The sequence below is a fragment of the Ovis aries genome, chromosome 2 (genome assembly GCF_016772045.2).
Source record: "Ovis aries strain OAR_USU_Benz2616 breed Rambouillet chromosome 2, ARS-UI_Ramb_v3.0, whole genome shotgun sequence".
Classification (NCBI taxonomy): domain Eukaryota; kingdom Metazoa; phylum Chordata; class Mammalia; order Artiodactyla; family Bovidae; genus Ovis; species Ovis aries.
The window spans coordinates 245,716,376-245,735,588 of record NC_056055.1 but is presented as its reverse complement, the minus strand read 5'-3'; the positions used below and the strand labels follow the sequence as shown (position 1 = coordinate 245,735,588).

The following is a 19,213-nucleotide window of genomic DNA, read 5'->3' as shown; positions in this document are numbered from 1 at the left end:
ATAACTATCTTGCAAATATTTCCTGGACTGGACAACCTCAGGGAAGTGTTAATCTCTTCAGGCATATGGGCAGGGTTCCCTGAGGCAGGTCATTATATACAATTACAATAACAAAAGCAATGAAAAGCAAACGTTAAACTCAAAGAAATAAATTCATCTTGGAGTCAGAATTGGTTCTTACTTGCAACAAATAGAGGTTGGCTTCTCTGGTAGCTCAGAGGGTAAACCGTCTGCCTGCAATGCAGGAGACAGGGGCAGGGGGGTTCGATCCCTCGGTTGGGAAGATCCACTGGAGAAGGAAATGGCACCCCACTCCAGTACTCCTACCTGGAAAATCCCATAGATACAGTCCATGGGGACCCAAAGAGTTGGACACGACTGAGCAACTTGGAAGCACAACAAAATATACCTTCTTAGCTTAGGGAAGGCACAGGGTTTTCCAAGTGACTCAGATGGTAAAGAATCTGCCTGTAATGCAGATTTGAATCTGGGTTCGATCCCTGGGTTGGGAAGATCCCCTAGAGAAGGGAACCATAACCCATTCCACTATTCTTGCCTGGAGAATTCCATGGACAAAGGAGCCTGGCAGGTTATAGTCCATGGGATCACAGAGTTGGGCATGACGGAGCGACTTTCACACTTCCAATATTCTTGCCTGGGAAATCCCAAGGACAGAGGAGCCTGGCAGGCTACAGTCCATAGGGTCTCAAAGAATTGGACACAACTGAGTGACTGAAAAACTTCTATGCAGAGTACATCATGAGAAACACTGAGCTGGAAGAAGCACAAGCTGGAATCAAGATTGCTGCAAGAAATATCAATAACCTCAGATATGCAGATGACACCACCCTTGTGGCAGAAAGTGAAGAGGAACTAAAAAGCCTCTTGATGGAAGTGAAAGTGGAGAGTGAAAAAGTTGGTTTAAAGCTCAACATTCAGAAAACGAAGATCATGGCATCTGGTCCCATCACTTCATGGGAAATAGATGGGAAACAGTGGAAACACTGTCAGACTTTATTTTCGGGGGCTCCAAAATCACTGCAGATGGTGACTGCAGCCATGAAATTAAAAGACGCTTACTCCTTGGAAGAAAAGTTATGACCAACCCAGATAGCATATTCAAAAGCAGAGACATTACTTTGCCAACAAAGGTCCGTCTAGTCAAGGTTATGGTGATATGGTGATGGTGAAGGTTGGTGATGGACAGGGAGGCCTGGCGTGCTGCAGTCCATGGGGCACAAAGAGTCGGACATGACTGAGCAACTGAACTGAACTGACACCGCATATGACCTGGGACCCTCACAACCCTTCCGCGCCTCAGTTTTCTTACCTGTAAAAACGACATTCCTATCTCATTGGTGGGAAATTTAATTAACAAGAGATCCTATCTCATTGGTGGGAAAATTAACAAATGTAGAGAGTCTGGCACAATGGGGGTTACTCAATAAATATTCCCTCCTGAATGAGTCGATTTCGCCCGAAGCAGCCAAGTTCACACCCCTGACGTCCTTGACAGGCCACCCCTCAGACGCTTCGGGCAAGTCTGAAGAAAGTACGCGCCGGCAGGGACGGCCACAGCGCCCTCGCGCGGCCAGCCGGGAAACCGCCGGAGTGACGGCCCCGCCCACCGGCGCCCGCGCCTGCGCAGAGGCTCCGCCCCGAAGTTGAGGCGTTGTGTCAGGCGCCCCGGACGCCGGCAGGTCCCGAGGGACCGGGCGGCGACGCGATGGCGGTGCGACAAGCGCTGGGCCGAGGCCTGCAGCTGGGCCGAGCGCTGCTCCTACGCTTCACGGCCAAGCCCGGCCCGGCCTACGGCTGGGGCCGGCCGGAGCGGCCCGGCCCCGCGGCGGGCTGGGGTCGCGGAGAGCGCCCGGGCCCGGCCGCGGGACCCGGCACGGAGCCGTGCAGGCTCGGGCTCGGGCTTCCCGGCCGCTACCGCTTCTTCCGCCAGTCGGTGGCCGGGCTGGCGGAGCGGCTCCAGCGGCAGTTCGTGGTGCGAGCCCGGGGCGGTGCGGGCCCTCGCGGCCGCGCTGTCTTTCTGGCCTTCGGGCTGGGGCTGGGCCTCATCGAGGAGAAGCAAGCGGAGGGCCGGCGGGCCGCCTCAGCCTGTGAGGAGATTCAGGTGAGTGCCGGCGGCGGGCGGGGCGGGGCCGGGGATGGGGCGGACCGGGATGGGGCGGGGCTCCACTTGGGTGCGGGGCGGGGCCGGGGGGAGACCGAGTTGGGGCAGGAGCCAGGCTTGGGGCGGGGCTAAGTGCGGGGGCGCGGTCCGAGGTGGGGGCGGGGCGGGACTGGGGTCAAGACTTAACGTGTTCAATCGCGCAGTCTTGTCCGACTCTCTGCGACCCAATGGACTGCAGCACGCCAGGCTTCCCTGTTCATCTCCAGCTCCCAGAGCTTACTCAAACTCATGTGCATCGCGTCGGTGATGCTATCCAACCATCTCATCCTCTGTCGTCCCGTTCTCCTCTTGCCTTCAGTCTTTCCCAGCATCAGGGTCTTTTCAAATGAGTCAATTCTTCGCATCAGGTGGCCAAAGTATTGGAGTTTCAGCTTCAGTCCTTCCAATGGATACCCAGCACTGATTCTATTTATCTTGTAGCTGGGAATTCCTTGGCAATCACTGATTAAGGCTCATTTGTTACTGATCTCCTGGTGCCAGGCCAGGACCTCACTTTTGTTTCACTATCTTCTCTTCCTCAAACGGGGCTTTCCAGGTAGCTCAATTGGTAAAGAATTCGCTTGCAATACGGGAGACCCCGGTTCAATTCCTGGGTCTGGAAGATCCGGTGGAGAAGGGGTAGGCTACCCACTCCAGTATTCTGGCCTGGAGAATTCCATGGACAATCCATGGGGTCACAAAGAGTCAGACAGGACTGAGCTTTCACTTCCTCAAACTGCATGGTTTGAAAGATATACTAATTATGTAGCTCCTGAACTTCCCTGGTGGCTCAGATGGTAAAGCATCTGCCTACAATGCAGGAGACCTGGGTTCGATCCCTGGGTTGGGATCTCCTGGGGAAGGAAATGGCAACCCACTCCAGTACTCTTGCCTGGAAAATTCCATGGACAGAGGAGCCTGGTAGGCTACAGTCCATGGGGTTGCAAAGAGTTGGACACGACTGAGCAACATCAATGTCAGTGTGGCTCCAAGGCCAATGACCTTCTGTAAATTTTCTGAAATTTAAGGACAGCTAGTTCCTAACCCTTATATTCCAGGGGTAGTTGTCATCCCCAATTTATGGATGAGAAAACCTACTCAGGGAGGTGAAAAGTGAAATAACTTGCTGAAGTCACAAGTCTGACTTTCATAGAACCTGTGCTGTTGTTAACCACTTGCCAGCCAGGCAGCCTCCACAGTTTAGCCAATTAGTGACATAGCTGAAGCCGAAGTAAAAACCCAAACAGCAGGAGAAAACAGCAGGCCTAATGGTTTTTAGTTAACAACCTGTGTAATCTGGGGTGACTAAGATGCTTAGTTCTTGGGCTTTTGAAGTGTTTTAAAGAGCTCAGAGGATTCTGTTTCTACTCAACCAAAATCTCTACTTGTCCAGAGAAACAGAAGGAATAGGATGTGTTTATTAAAAGGCAGCTTTATTTGAAGGAATTGGCTCTGCTGTTCTGGAGTCTGGCAAGTTCAGACTGCAGGGTAGACAGGCAGGCTGGACAGCCAGGAAACAAACATTTTTAAGTTCGAGTCTGAAGGCCATCTGCTGGCACAGTGCCCTCCTCTTGAGGGAGGCCATTCTTCCTGGGGTTGGGAACCATTCACTGCCTTAGTACAGCCCCTGGGTTTTACAGCTTAGTGCTGAGGTGGTGCAAGGTGGGGTGATTTGCCCAAGGACACAGCTGGTTAAAGACCAAGCAATGTTGGTCTTTAAGCGCCCATGTTTCCTGGGTTTCAGCCCCGGTCGTGTTACTCATCACCAGAGTGTCTCATGTTTATGCCCTGGCCCCTTTGATGCAACAGGTGATGCCTGGCCTAGGCCCCATTCTCTGCCCCTGTCTTTTGTTACAGCTCAGCTGGCAGAAGCCAAGGCGGCCAACTTGACAAACCCTACTAAAAATTGCAGTGGCTGTTTCTAAACCGAGGAGCTAGATCCTCCTAAGCTTACCATCTCCACATCCTTGCCTCACACTTCACTCTTCTGTGTCTTAAAATTTATAATTAATTACAAATTAATTTTAAAAATTCTTGCATTTGACTTCTTTGGAAAGAAAATCAGAGTACCAGATTTGGCAACCGGTGTGCTAAAATTCTAATTCTAATGCTAATTGCATATGGTGTCATACTGGAGTAGACCAGACCAGTCCCTTTAGATGCATTTGGAAAGCATTTTGTGGGGGGAACCCTTTATAAAATAGGCCAAAGATATGAATATATATTTCACTAAGAGGAGATACAGATGCCAAATAAGGATAGTTCAACATCATGAATCATTAGGGAAATGCAAATTGAAAATACAACATGATATCTCTGCATACTTATTAGAGCAGCTAACATTTTAAAAATAAGTGATAATAGCGAATGCTTGTGAGGATGCAGAGAAACTGGACCAATGCTGAAAACCTAAAATAGTATGGCCACTCTGGAAAATAGTCTGCGGTTTCTTACAAAACTAAACATACGTTTATCATATGACCCAGCCATTGCAGTCTTGGGCGTTTACCCAGAGACTTGAAATTTTATGTTCATACAAAAACCTGTACATGAGTAGCTGCTATGGGAGACAGTATGCCAGTCCCCCAGACATTAAAAATAGAATTATTGTATGATCCCAGCAATTCCGCTTCTTCGTATATAGCCAAAAGAAGTGAAAGCGGGGATTTTGAACAAATATTAGTTCACCTGTGTTCATAGGAGCATTATTCACAGTAGTCAGAAGGCAGAAGCAACCCAAGGGGCCATCAATGGGTGTTAAATCTTGTACCCCAGTATTTATGGCTGCATCCCTCATAATAGCAAAATATAAACACACAAACATCCTTTAGCTGGTGAACTGTTAAACCCTGGAATGCTAATAATAAGGAATAATAAGAAATCTGCCATTGATACAGGTAACAACTTCAGTGAACCTCAGGGGCATTATGCTTAGTGAAAAAAGTCAGTTCCAAATGGTTGCATCCTGCGATTCTATTTATGTAACATTCTTGAAATGACAGAATGGTAGAGATGGGAACAGGTCAGTGGTTGCCAGGGACGTGGTTGCATGGGGCATGGCGAGGGTGGTGCAAAAACAAAGAGGCAGCTCAAAGGAATTCTCTTGTGATGGAACAGGTCTGTGTCTTGATGGTGATGACATGAATCTGTAGGTGGGGTGAGATCGCACAGAGCTACACTGCATGGGCATGCTCACGAGTGAATGCGGGTTAGAAAAGATGATGAGGACTGGGTAAGACCTGTAGCCTCGTTGACCGGAGGGTATGTCGTCACTTTGCTGGGTTTGATAGTCTAGTGCCTCGTGAGAGGGCAGTTGCAGGAGACTGGGCGAAGGGCACGCAGGACGCTTTGTTGGGGTTTTTTGGGCAGCTTCCTGTAAGTCTATATTTATTTTAAAACAAAGCTTTAAAAATTTTATCTCATCCTCAAAACTGGTTGACTGAGGATTACACGATACTGCTTCAGCTCCACAGAATTTAGAAACTGGTTGGCAAGGCAAGACAGACTTTCATTTTTTAAAAACATTAAAAGTTCTCATGCGAGGTGTTTTAGCTTTAGGGGCTTTAGGAATCTTCCAGAAGGAAAGACTGCTGTGGGCTGGATGGTCAGCACTGGTTATAGGGGAAGCAGGAGCTTGAGTTGGGACTTGATGGATGAGTAGGGATGAGCAGGCAGAGCAAACATGATATTCCAGGGGGCGGAGGGGGGAAACAGTTTGAGCAGAGGTTCGGGGAGAGGCATGTGAGAGACCAGTACGGACGGCGCAGACCAGCCTGCAGAACACTTCATACACAGGAAGTGTCGGGACAAGGGGCTGAATAGCCTGTAAGTTAGGTTAGTTCTTGCTGGTGGTGCTGGTCCTCCCTGCTGCATGCGGGGTTGATCTGTGTTGCAGTGCGCAGGCTTCTCGTTGCATGACTTCTCTTGACGCGGAGCAGGGCTCTAGGGCTCACAGGCTCAGGAGTTGCAGTACGCGGGCTCAGTTGCTCTGAGGCTTGTGGAGTCTTCCCGGACCAGGGATCAAACCCATGTCCCCTGCACTGGCAGGCAGATTCTTATCCACTGGACCACCAGGAAGTCCATCAGTTAGGTTCTGCTGCGACATTTGAAAGCAGTGGGCTTTCATTGGACTCAGAAGCAGGTAAAGGAAGGACATGAGTGGGAAAGTCTGGAGGCGAGTGTGTAGCCGTAGAAAGGGAGGGATCAGCAGATGAGACGGGATTTGAGGAGGAAGGTAGAGTTTGGGTGACTGGAGGAATGATGTCACCTGCCTGAAGTAGGCAAGAATCCCAGTTTGGGGGAAATGGCCTCTTTCCCCATGCACCCCCACCTACACTTGCATCTAATTCCATCAGAACTCATGTACTCTTTGTCTCCTTTCTGTAAACAGAATGGCCCCCCAGCTTCCTAAGAGGCAGAAACAGGGAGACAGGTGTATGGTCAGGCCACTCAAGATGGCGGTTCTCCAGTAGATCTTCCCAACCCAGGAATCGAACCAGGGTCACCTGCATTGCAGGAGGATTCTTAACCAGCTGAGCTGTGAGGGAAGCCCAGTGAGTGGGATAAAGGAACTGTTTCAGCAACAATTGAAATGTGAAACTCACTCTCACCGTGTGACCACGTGTGACCCAGGAGGCTAACTCCAGACCTACCAGCTATAACTGAACGTCCCAGGAGTGACCATCCCCCTGCTTCTGCCACATTAACCCAGAGGCCACTTGTCAACACCCTCTCAGTTCAGCTGTTGACCACTAAAGGACCATTGCCAGCTGTCAGTCAGGGCAGTAACTCACTTTTGCCCTCGCCACAGGACCAACCCCCCGGGGAAATATAAAGTGGTCCGGGACTGGCAGATAAGACCCTGGTGGTTTGGGCTTGCCACCCTGTGGGGCATGGGATTAGAGAGGGATTTACAGATCTCATCTTCTTACAGATCTTCTACCTAGCCCAGCCCCACCTAAGACTACTTAAAGGAATTAATCTGGGCCTCTACTGGAGAAAGGCACCATTCTGTTAACCCTGGGGTCTGTTACACCGCCTCTCTAGGACTGGCATTGGCTGCGGGGACTGAAAGTGGACCAGAGATGTGGTCCAACAGGCCTGGCCAGGACAAAAACCACAGGATGGGCAGGCTCTCACAATGCTGGTACTGCCTGTATTTTGCCTAGTGGTCACGACCTTTCCTATATTATGTAAATGTAAACATCCTACATTTTGTCTCTTATCTAAGCAGAGAGAGTCTGTCCAGTGACTGGGCGACCACGGTGGCCTAACTGTGCGATGAGTCTGGGAATTTCCCTGATGGTCCAGTGGTTAAGAGTCTGCCTTCCAGTGCAGGGGACGTGGCTTAGATCCCTGGTCAGGGAACTAAAATCCCACATGCCATGCAATGAAGCCCTGGTGGCCCAACTAAAGAAGCCGGCACCAAAGACCAGTGTGCCGCAGCAAAGACCCAGCACAGCCAAAAAAAAAGAAAAGCCTGTAGAAATGAGTCTGATCAGTGGGTCTCCAGCAAGATGCTCTGTCCTCCTGGGCCTCCCTGGGCCTCTCCAGGCTCTGAGCTGCTGGTGTCCACATTGCGTTTGTGGTGGTCGGTTGCAGTGCACCTCTGCATACCTGACCCCAGGGACGTCACGGGACAGGGCTGGACCAAGATGGTAAGGGCCGCACAGGGTTTGTGGGAGTGGAGTGTGTGGTCCAGGCACTCAAGACGGCTGCTCTCGCGCTCTCTCTTCATCCCCTGCTGGACCTACAGGTCGAGGGAGCTAGACCAGTGCCCGCTCCCCTACAGCTTCCTCACAGGAGGTGTTTGCCCCCTGCCCCAGCTATGGTTGCTCTAAGCCTTAGGCCACAACCGCTCCACCTGCTGGTGTATTAAGGGGAAACATCTGCCCTGGTGATGGGCATGAACCTGCAGGGCTGTGAGGGACCCGCTGGTTTCCCTGATAACTAATGAGCCAACCTGACAGCAGTGCCCCCTGTGAATGGTACCCGCCACCTCCCCAGAGGAGCGAAGGTTGCTGTCAGGTCCTTCCTGCTGTCTGCCACACACACTGGGATGCTTCTCCAGGACCCCCTGCTGCAGACAGATAAGATTCCCCATCCAGTAAACCACGGCTGCCATTGTCACTGCCTCTAAGCTCCTTCATCAGCCATCGGCAGGCTGGCCGTCTACAGGACCTGCAGGTCCTCAGGCTTCAGCCCAACAACAGGACCTGAAAACTGGCTCCAGGGAGCCTCCTGATTTTCATCCCCTTGCTTGCAAGAGCAGCCTGAGGTCATTCACAAGCGGGAGGGGTGGCTGTGACCACATGCTCCTGCCATCCACAGCTCCTGGTAACCATCCAGTAGCCACCTACCGAGGCCTTTGCAGAAAGAACCGTCTCCATAATCAGAAGCCTCCAAGATTGTGCTGGTAGCCTGACGGGCAGCAAAGGAGCAGTGTGCCAGCTGCAGACCTGGGGAACTGCAGCCTCTTAACATGGATGGAGGAGCCTGGTGGGCTGCAGTCCATGGGGTCACTAAGAGTCAGACACGACTGAGTGACTTCACTTCGACTTTTCACTTTCATGCATTGGAGAAGGAAATGGCAACCCACTCCAGGGTTCTTGCCTGGAGAATCCCAGGGACGGGGGAGCCTGGTGGGCTGCCGTCTATGGGGTCGCACAGGGTCGGACACGACTGACGCGACTTAGCAGCAGCAGCAGCAACTAACATAGTGTTCTGTGTTGGACTGACGTGGTGACTGCCATGAAGTGACAGTTTGAGAATTAATCTGAATAAGGGGAGAACAGGCTGGCTTGAGCCCAGGACCGACAGTAGCACCCAGTTTGGTTGTTTTATTAGCCCTCAATCTGCCAGTGGAGATTTGGCCTCGCTGTACCACTCCATCCCTTCACTGTAGCCTCACGGGGCTGCCAAGCTCATGGTGCCTGCTCGTTTTCTTCACAGGCAGTTTTCACCCAGAAAAACAAGCTGCTCCCGGACCCACTGGACACCCGACGCTGGCAGGGTTTCCGGCTGGAGGAGTATCTGATCGGGCAGTCCATTGGCAAGGGCTGCAGTGCCGCCGTCTATGAGGCCGCCATGCCTGTGTTGCCCCGGAACCTGGAGGAGGCAGAGAGCCTGGGCCAGCTTCTTCCAGGGAAGGGCCCAGAGATCCTTCCACGGGGAGAGGAGGCGCTGGCCCCGCGGGCCCCGGCCTTCCCCTTGGCCATCAAGATGATGTGGAACATCTCGGTAAGGGCGGGGCCTCCATCTCTGAAGTCATCCTTTTTCAAAATCCTCTTCTTGGGGGCAGTGATAACCAGATGACACTTCTTCCCAGGAAGTAAATAGGAACCAGCAAGATTCTCCACAGGACAGGTGCCTCACGCTCTTGTGCAGCAGTCTGAAGCAGTGTTACAGTCTTGGACTGTAACCTGTCCACGTGTCACCCAATGTCCCGCCTCCCCGACGAGCTCCCAGGCCGCTGGGCCGCAAGCCACACTGAGTGGCGAGGGCCTGGGGCGTCTGGGCCAATGAGCGTATTTCAGGGTTGCAGTGTGCTCTGTCCTCTCACTCCCTGACCTGCTTGTGGGGAAGGAGGGGCCACGTGCCTTCCACTGAGCCCGCCTCCCACCACACTCCAGACCCGAGGCTGGTGTGCCAGCTCTCTGCTCTTAACCCTTGCAGAACTCAAGACTTTGGCAAGTTGAGTATTTTTCCCACCCAAAAGAAAGATTTCTGTCCATTTAGAGTAGCTTCTGTATCTTGCCATCACATCGTGGGAGGAAGGTTAGGAAGCTCATCAAGACTTGATGGCATTTTCTGCGGAGCCTCTCTCCAAGGCTGAGGGGGGCAGCCACATAGCTCACGCTGGGCCCTGAAGGGCGTGGTCTGCGCCTTGATGTGTGGAGCGAAACTTGTTAGACTGTGCTTCCAAGCTGGGCTGATAGCCAACATGAAGCCAACCCCCACCCCACGCCCACCCCCAGGAAGCATCCAGTCCTAACATCAAAACTCCCACTGGTTGGGGCATGACAGCAAATGCAGTCACAAAAGCTAAAAGACTTAATTCTGAAAGGATTCTTTATAGGTGTCGCCAGTCCTGAGAGCTGTTCGTAATGAAATGAGGAAAATATGGTGCTTTCCCTCATTGTGTGTTGCTTTTTGCTGGTTGATAGAGGGCTGTTCTGTGATTCAGCGCAAGTTTATCCAGGGTGGGCTTGGGCTCGGCCTATCTGCTGAAGGGAGCCTTCAGGGGTGAGCGTTCGTGCTTGGTGGTCCGGTCTGAGCCTGGTGGTGCCCGGAGGCCTCTGTGGCAGGAAGAGGAGCCCCTGCTGTGGTCATCTCAATAGCTCCTCCAGCCCTGGGCACCTGAGCTGCCGAGAGTTTGAGGAGTGGGCAGTATCCTCTGGGTTGGCATGAATGGCACCTCTGCCTCCTTTCTCCCGGGAGAAACTAGGCTTGGCTTGCCACTCAGAGAGGTTATGAGCTTGAAGGTCAAAACCAGTTCTAGGCAGTAGTTGTCCTGGTCCGGATGACAGGGAGGGCCTGGACTAATTCTGGACCCATTACGGATGTGTTGCAGGCAGGCTCATCCAGCGAAGCCATCTTTAGCGCAATGAGCCAGGAGCTGGTCCCAGCCAGTCGAGTGGCCGTGGCCGGGGAGTATGGAGCGGCCACTCCTGGGTAAGTGGCCGTCTGCCCCCCTCGCCCCGCTGCGGAGCAGCCCCCACACCCATGCCCTCGGCACAGCGCCTGATGCAACACACACACCCAGACACAGCACGTGCCCGCTGATCAGTGCAGTCAGTGACGGGCTTCCAGGTGGCGGATAAGTGGGAAAGACTAGTCTGACCCCAGCTGGAGACGCTAGAGCAGGGAGAGAAGGCCATCTAAAACCATTCCCCTTCCTTCTGAACTGGGCAGATCTGATTTATGACTCCTAAGTAATTCTCAGGTAGAGCACCACCATTTTGTACGAATTGAATTCTATCTGTCCCCAGCAGAGGTTGACACTCACTTTACAACTAACTGCCATGACCTGATGGTGCCAAGAGATTTTTTTTTTTAATGGCCTATTCCCCAGGAGTGCTCTTTGTGGCAGAGGCGCCTGAGAAGTGGCAGCAGAGCCCAGTGCGGTCAGTGCTGGTTCGACCCCCATCAGGCCTGGCCAGTTCCAGTCTTCCGTTCAAACACACACCCCCCTCCCAGTGCGGCCACACGCTTTCCTGGGTTCTCCTGACAGCCAGGCAGCGCTTTGCTGCTGTGGCGCCAACAGCCTTGTGCTGGGATCCTCGTTCTCCCAGCGGCTCTAATGGCCCCAGGCCAGAATGACTCTCTGACGCCTTTGATCACCTAGGACAGGGGCCGGTTTGGATGGACCCCAGAGGAGCTGTTGGGAGCCACTCACGGCCTGGCTCAAAGCTCAGACCTGAGGCAGCTTGGAGGACAGCCCGGGCGTGGGGCTCTTCCTGTTATCTCGATGTCTCTGGGCTTCCGCTCCATCCGCCTCTCTCTGCCACCGTGCTATCTCATTTCCTGCCCGCAGATATACTTCCGGCTTCCCTCAGGCCTCGTGGCATTGTTACCAAAAGCAAACTCCTGTGCCTGACATACAGTGAGGCCAAACGATACCAAAATGTCAGAGTTTGGAACAGAGAAAGGTTTATTGCAGGACCATGGAAGGCGACAGGTGGCTCATGGCCCCCAAACATCAAATTCCCCAAAGAGTTTCAGCAAAGCATTTTTAAAGAGCGCGTAAGGGAGGGGGGGGCCCCAGGGTATGTGATTGGCTCATGTACACATCCCTGGTAGTTGGTGAGGTGACAGGGCAGTGTCGCAGTGGTTAACAGCTTCAGTCCTCAGGCTCCGGGAGGTCTGCGGGCTACCTGCTTATGACCATCAGGTGGTTAGCATCTTCATTTGGTGGGGGTTTTTACATCTGTAAAACAGCTCAGGAGATGTGCATCAGGCACTGTTCAGAGAGGAGCTCAAGCGGCGTTAAAGCATCCTTTCAACACCTCGGCCCCCTTTCCTGTGCAGTTACTGCTGAATTTTTCCTCACACTCCACAGAGAGACTCTCCCTTTTTCCTGCCAACCACCGGGTCTCGGACATGACTGCAGGCCCTTGGTTGCCCTTGGGTCAGGTGCGCACAGCCCCGGGCATGGCGGCCGAGTGCAGCCTCTGTTTCTGAGCAGGGCAGTGGGGTGGGGCTCCCGGAGCAGCAGAGGCCTGGGCAGGGCACCTGACGCGCGGGGGAATCACTTCTACACACTGCCTCCGTGTCGGTTCACTCAGAGGCTGACTGAGCTCATGCCAGGTGTTATGCTAGGGCCGGATCAGGGAGATTCCGGGTCCTATTAACCGCCTTACAGGGTATGGTACTACTCTATTCCCCTTTTCATTTGAGACTGAGCCAAGAGACGTTGAGCAGTGTGGCCAGGGACTTGGAGTGGCAGGCGTGGGGTTCAGCCCCCGGCAGCCCGCTTCCAGGCCCCATGCTCTACCTCGTGGGATGGATGGACGGTGGATGGATGGTGGGGTCACCAATGTGATGAGTCATCGCGGGTTTCCCTTCCAGCACCCAACTCTGCACCTGGCACACACTTGGTGTAGATATGGGTGGAGATGAATGTCAGTGTTGATTGTGGCCTCAGACTATTGTATCCCAAGTGTCGTATCTGCTGCTCCCTCACGTTTGTCCCACCCGGCTGAAACAGAAGACCCAAGGGAGGTCCCAAGCAGCTGGCCCCGCATCCCAACATCATCCGGGTCTTGCGAGCCTTCACCTCGTCGGTGCCGCTGCTGCCAGGAGCCCTGGTCGACTACCCAGATGTGCTGCCCCCCTGTCTTCACCCCGCAGGCCTGGGCCACGGGCGGACTCTCTTCCTTGTCATGAAGAAGTGAGTGGCGGGACCCGGAGTGAGTGGGAGCTGGTCGCTGCCTCCAGGAGCCTGGGGTCACGGGCGAGAGGACCCTCTCTCTTTGGGAGACAAGGGCAGGCTGAGGGCATATGTCTGCCCTGGAGCGCAGTTTCCCTTTGGGACAGCCTTCCAGGAAAACAGAAGGGCATGCTCAGTCAGGACATACTCCCCATCTAGTGCCCTTAGTACCTTAGTAGCCCCCTCTGTGCTCACCTTTCTCCTGCCTTTTTTTTTTAAACATAGACTCTTCTCCTTTCCTCCATCTCTGTGCCCCTGGCATTGCTGTGTGAGTGTTTTAAGAAAACAAGTAGCTGTCCTGTAACTTCTAACGTGTGAGGCCCTAGCTCTTACTTCCTAATTCCAGGATGGTGGATAGAAACAGAATGGCTACTTAGGGAGAAAAGGAATCAGAAGAAAGGCCATCATCCTAACAGGAAGTAAGGTGCTCGGGATGCTAGGTGCGCGGTAACTGGCCCTGTTGCGCTCTCCACCAGCTACCCCTGTACCCTGCGCCAGTACCTTCGCGGGAACACCCCAAGCCCCCGGCTGGCCACTGTGATGACTCTGCAGCTCTTGGAAGCAGTGGATCACCTGGTCCAGCAGGGCGTCGCGCACAGAGACCTGAAGTCCGACAACATCCTTGTGGAACTGGACGCAGGTAGCTGCCCCGCCCTGCTCTGAGTTGTTCGGGGCCGTCTGGACTTCAGGTTTGAGGACATTTAGGGGCCTTCGGGTCTTTTCTGGTTTTTATGTTCTAAGTTGTGTCTTAGCTCTGCACACAGAGATAAGCACTCTCTCCTTCAAGATGGAGGGCTTTGGTCTTTGTATTGTAAGAATATTTTCAGCAAGTACTGCTTGAATGTCAGCCCAGCTGCCTTTGGCAGTGAGCTCCCCATCATTGGAAGCATTCAAGTAAAGCTGGGTGGCTACTTGCCTAGGGGTTCTGTAAAGGAGAGTCATTGTTTTGTTCTTGTTGTTTAGTCACTAACTCGTGTCTGACTCTTTGCAACCCCTTGGACTGTAGCCCACCAGGCTCCTCTGTCCATAGGATTTCCCAGGCAAGAATACTGGAGTGGGTTGCCTTTCCCTTCTTCAGGGGATCTTCTTGACCCAGGGATCAAACTTCTGTCCCTTGCAATACAGGAGGATTCTCATGTGGTCAATTTTGAACTAAAAAGATTTAAGATAATTCAATATGCAATTAAATTCTAGAGGAACTGGCTTTTAAAGGAAGTCTGCATGAATCCTTTTCTGGATAACTAATTGATAATGCACCGATTTTATCCAGTTCTTGGCTAGGGGACCTTGACTTCCCGGAGGCATGTCCGTGTCTGTGTTGTTGGTCCCACTCAGCTCTCTGGTGAGTGGGCAGCTGTCCAGGCCTTGCTGGCCTGTGTTCCTGGGTCAGCCTGTCCTGAGAGTGGCTTTTGTTGCTGCTCAGTCGCTCAGTCGTGTCCGACTCTGTGACCCCATGGACTGCAGCACACCAGGCCTCCCTGTCCATCACCAACGCCAGGAGCTTACTCAGACTCCATCCAGTCGGTGATGCCATCCCACCATCTCATCCTCTGTCATCCCCTTCTCCTCCCACCTTCAATCTTTCCCAGCATCAGGGTCTTTTCTAAGGAGTCAGTTCTTCGCATCAGGTGGCCAAAGTATTGGAGCTTCAGCATCAGTCCTTCCAGTGAATATTCAGGATTGATTTCCTTTAAGATTGACTGGCTGGATCTCCTTGCAGTCCAAGGGACTCTAACGAGTCCTCTCCAACACCACAGTTCAAAAGCATCAATTCTTCGGTGTTCAGCCTTCTTTATGGTCCAACTCTCACATTCATACGACTACTGGAAAAACCATAGCTTTGACTATATGGACATTTGTTGGCAAAGTAATATCTCTGCTTTTTAATATCCTCTCTGGGTTTGTCATAGCTGTTCTTCCAAGAAGCAAGCGTCTTTTAATTGCATAGCTGCAGTCACCATCTGCAGTGATTTTGAAGCCCAAGAAAATAAAGCCTGTCACGGTTTCCATTGTTTCCCCTCTGTTTGCATGAAGTGATGGAACCAGATGCCATGATCTTAGTTCTGAATGTTGAGTTTTAAGGTAGCTTTTTCACTCTCTTCCTTCATCAAAAGGCTCTTTAGTTCTTCTTCACTTTCTGCCATAAGGGTGGTGTCATCTGCTTATCTGAGGTTATTGATATTTCTCCCGGCAGTCTTGATTCCAGCTTGTGTTTCTTCCAGTCCAGCGTTTCTCATGATGTACTCTGCATATAAGTTAAATAAGCAGGGTGATAATATATAGCCTTGATGTACTCCTCTCCCAATTTTGAATCACTCTGTTGTTCCATGTCTGGTTCTCGCTGTTGCTTCTTGACCTGCATACAGGTTTCTCAGGAGGCAGGTCAGGTGGTCTGGTATTCCCATTCTTCTATGGAAGAATTTTCCAGTTTGTTGTGGTCCGCACAGTCAAAGGCTTTAGTGTAGTCAGTGAAGCGGAAGTAGATGTTTTTCTGGAATCCTCTTGCTTTCTTGATGATCCAACAGATGTTGGCAGTTTGACCTCTGGTTCCTCTGCCTTTTCTAAATCCAGCTTGAACATCTGGGGGTTCTCAGTTCACTTGCTATTGGAACCTGGCTTGGAGAATTTTGGCATTACGTTGCTAGCATGTGAGATGAGTGCAGCTGTGCAGTAGTCTGTTCCTGGGTCAGCGTGTCCTGAGGGTGGCTTTAGTGGAGGTATCAGAGGGCCTCGAGGTGCAGGGAGGAGAGGAGACGGCCTCTCACGTCTGCATGTCTCCCCACAGACGGCTGCCCCTGGTTGGTGATCACAGACTTTGGCTGCTGCTTGGCTGATGAGCGCGTCGGCCTGCAGTTGCCTTTCACCAGCTGGTACGTGGACCGCGGCGGAAATGGCTGCCTGATGGCTCCTGAGGTGAGTCCCACTGAGCGTGTCACGTGCCACCAGCAGAGCCTCTCCCACCAGGTCTCCTCTCTGTTTACTCAACCCTTTCATCTTTTCTGACCCGTAATTTGTCAGAAGTCCTCTCCCTGCCTCTCCGCCTGGAACTGAAGTCCCAGGAGAGATGCGTTTTGCCAGCCTGAAGTGGGCAGCCTGAGCACACTGGCTTGGACCTGAGCTACAGCTCGTTCCAGTTCTGGGTTCCTTGGGACAGAGTCCAGGCTAGTGCATGAATCGGGGGCCGTGCAGGAGCACAAACAGGTTTCAAGTGCCAGCAGTGTGACTGTTCACTTGTTGCTTTCCGAGCAGGTGTCCACGGCCTGCCCTGGCCCCAGGGCAGTGATCGACTACAGCAAGGCGGATGCCTGGGCGGTGGGCGCACTCGCCTATGAAATCTTTGGGCTCCCCAATCCCTTTTATGGCCAGGGCAGGGCCCACCTTGAAAGCCGCAGTTACCAGGAGGCTCAGCTGCCAGCACTGCCCGAGTGGGTGCCGTGGGACGTGAGGTGCCTGGTGAGGTCGCTGCTGCAGCGGGAGGCTTGCAAGGTGAGGCAGTTCAGGCTTACAGGGGGCGTGTGGATGGGAACCTCAGGTCGTGTTCTAGAGTAAAGGGCAGGGCTGGGCAGGCACCGGAGTGAAAAACGGCTCCTCTATCTTACAGAGGTGATAGCCACATACAGAACACACAACAGGCTGGAATATAGATAGGAGCAGGGGAGCTGGCCACCAAGTTTGGAGTCAGGATTCCAGCAGTCAACTCCTCTTGGCTTTAGTTGCTTAAAGTTACTCAGAGGGAAACAGATGCAGTTTTAAGATATGTTTAATGAAGATATAGAATCAGCTGAGATCTAACCAGATAGATAGGATGAACTCTTCTAAGAGATCTGGACATTTTGAAATTACTCCAAAGGCTAACACATTTGAAACCTTAAAAGGAGTGGCAGGGCCAGTGCAGGTGGCATGTGGAGTGGAAAAGCACGGGCAGACCAGGGCCCACAGGCCCGCCCTACCGCTTGCCCCTCACCACGGGCAGCAGGCTGTCACATGTGTGCACTGCCGTCATGAAGTTAGGACAACTCCCCTCACCCTAGACAGTCCAGTGGTGGCCTCCCAAGATTCCGATGCAGGGGACACAGGTTCGATCCCTGGTTGGGCAACTAAGATCACATATGCCATGCTGCATGGCGAAAAAAACCTTAATTTAAAAAAAGGCCCAGGATGGGGAGGCTATTCCAACAATGTCCTCTACCCATACTCCACCCCACCCCAAATTCGTACCCATGGGAAAGCCTGGGGCGTGGGTAGAATCGGCCAGTGTGTGTGCAGAGTACTGCAGGAGGGAGGGTGAAGAGCATGCTCAGGGCCAGAGAAGGGAAGACCCTGAAACAGGCTGCACTGAAAGCGGGCTGTGGGTGAAGACCGTCACAGGTGCTCTCAGCTCCGGCTCCCCTTCCTGTTGCAGAGGCCATCCGCCCGAGTGGCTGCTAACGTGCTTCACTTAAGCCTCTGGGGTGAACACACGCTCGCCCTGAAGAACCTGAAACCAGACGAGATGATTGGCTGGCTCCTCCAACAATCGGCCGCCACTCTGCTGGCCAACAGACTGACGGAGAACTGTGTGGAAACGAAAATGAAGATGCTGTTTCTGGCCAACCTGGAGTATGAAGCGCTGAGCCAGGCGGCCCTCCTCCTCGACTCCTGGAGGGCGGCCCCGAGACAGCTGCTGTAGCTGGTGAATTACTAAAAGAACTTTCCAGTATCTGTGTCGTGATGGTCTGTGAATGCTGAGCAAGTGCCTCCTAGGTGAGGGGATGGGGGAGTCAGGAGGAAAGATGGCACAGGGAGGGCGAGTCAGCAAAGAGAAGGCCTCAGGTTTGGGAGATGGAAGGAGCAGCTCGAGGTCACGGTCTAATCACTAACTCGCTCTAGCTGTGTGATTTTGCCTAGCTGTGTGATTCTGATGCATCATCCAAGTTCTCTTACCTGTGAAATGAAGACACTGCTCTCAATAGAGGTCAGCAAACTTTGGCTAGTGCTCAGGCTTTCGCAGCTACTCAGCTCTGCCATCATGGCGCAAAGACAGCCTTCAATGTGTGAACAAGTTCAGCTTCACTTAGGGACCCTGAGATTTGGAATTTCGTGTGTCACTACATATTCTTAATTTTTTCAACCACTTAAAAGGTAAAAACCATTTTTTAGCTTGCAGGCCTGCAAAAATCAGGCAGCAAGCCAGACCGGCCCACAGACCAAGTTTGCCAACCCCCGGTCTAACTGACCGCAAAGGGCCTAACCCTCAAGAGAAATGCTAGCCAGTTACCAGGCTCCTTTGTGCATCAGCACTGCCCACGTGATGCCCTGGGCACACAGATCCAAAGGATGAGCTCTGTCCTAGGCGAGAGGCTGCTCAGGCATAAACCACTGACCAGAGTCCTGTCCTCCTCGACCTCTGAAAAGTCAGTGGCCGAGCGGCTCTGTTAGGTGAGGCTGAGCTGAGGAAGGTCAGACCTGTGCTGTGGCCAGAGTTCACGCAGGTCAGGACAGTCAGGTGTCAGAGTGAACAGCACGTGAGTGAGGCCCGAGACGGGAGCCGCTGCAGTCAGTCATCTGTCCCAGAGCAGCCCTGGGTGCTGGTGACAAGCATCGCCGCAGAGCTCGTGCAGCCGCTGATTTGAGTCCAGCAGAGCGCCAGTGACTAATGAAATGGAGATTAACAGGGCAGTGTTCTGAACTTGCTGACTGTCCCTTCTGACTAGCATTTCTTACAGGAATTATGATGAATTAAATGCATATTGACAACCACAAAATATGTAAGTGCCTCAAACTGAATACTTGGCTTTTAAGAGTAATTCTCACACTATAAAGACAATGATAGTTGAGACGGGATCATACAACTTTACGTGTGCTTTTAGGAGCACAACCAGGGCCTAAAGCAAGGTGAACATGCCGCAAGGTTCTTTTCAGCCAAGCAGTTCTATAATTCTATTAAAGTCAAGTGCTGTCACCCTAGCTTTCCCATCTCTGTGATGTCCCCACTGGCCTTTATTAACCCGACTACTCCCCTTGACATTCAGCAGCTGTGTCATTTCCAGACTTCAGCAAAACTAAAAAGGGCCACTTACGACTTCATACCTCTTCATTTCTCAACAGCAACCCCCCATCAGCAAAGTACAAGAGGGGTCAGA

At 52.5% G+C, this 19,213-nt stretch overlaps 1 protein-coding gene across 2 annotated transcripts; it reads left to right on the top strand.

Annotated features, from left to right (window-relative positions):
• Positions 1-1,671: 1,671 nt before the first annotated feature.
• Positions 1,672-18,835, top strand: PINK1 (PTEN induced kinase 1). Of its 2 annotated transcripts, XM_015093729.4 has the most exons (8): positions 1,672-2,122; positions 9,113-9,400; positions 10,734-10,834; positions 12,870-13,052; positions 13,568-13,731; positions 15,877-16,004; positions 16,341-16,577; positions 17,494-18,835. In XM_015093729.4, the coding sequence occupies exons 1-8, from the start codon at positions 1,727-1,729 to the stop codon at positions 17,758-17,760; spliced, it is 1,764 nt and encodes a 587-aa protein (XP_014949215.2). In that variant the 5' UTR covers positions 1,672-1,726; the 3' UTR covers positions 17,761-18,835. The 2 variants fall into 2 exon arrangements, with proteins under 2 accessions (XP_014949215.2, XP_042100606.1); XM_042244672.2 differs by lacking the exon at positions 16,341-16,577.
• The last annotated feature ends 378 nt before the right edge of the window (positions 18,836-19,213 follow it).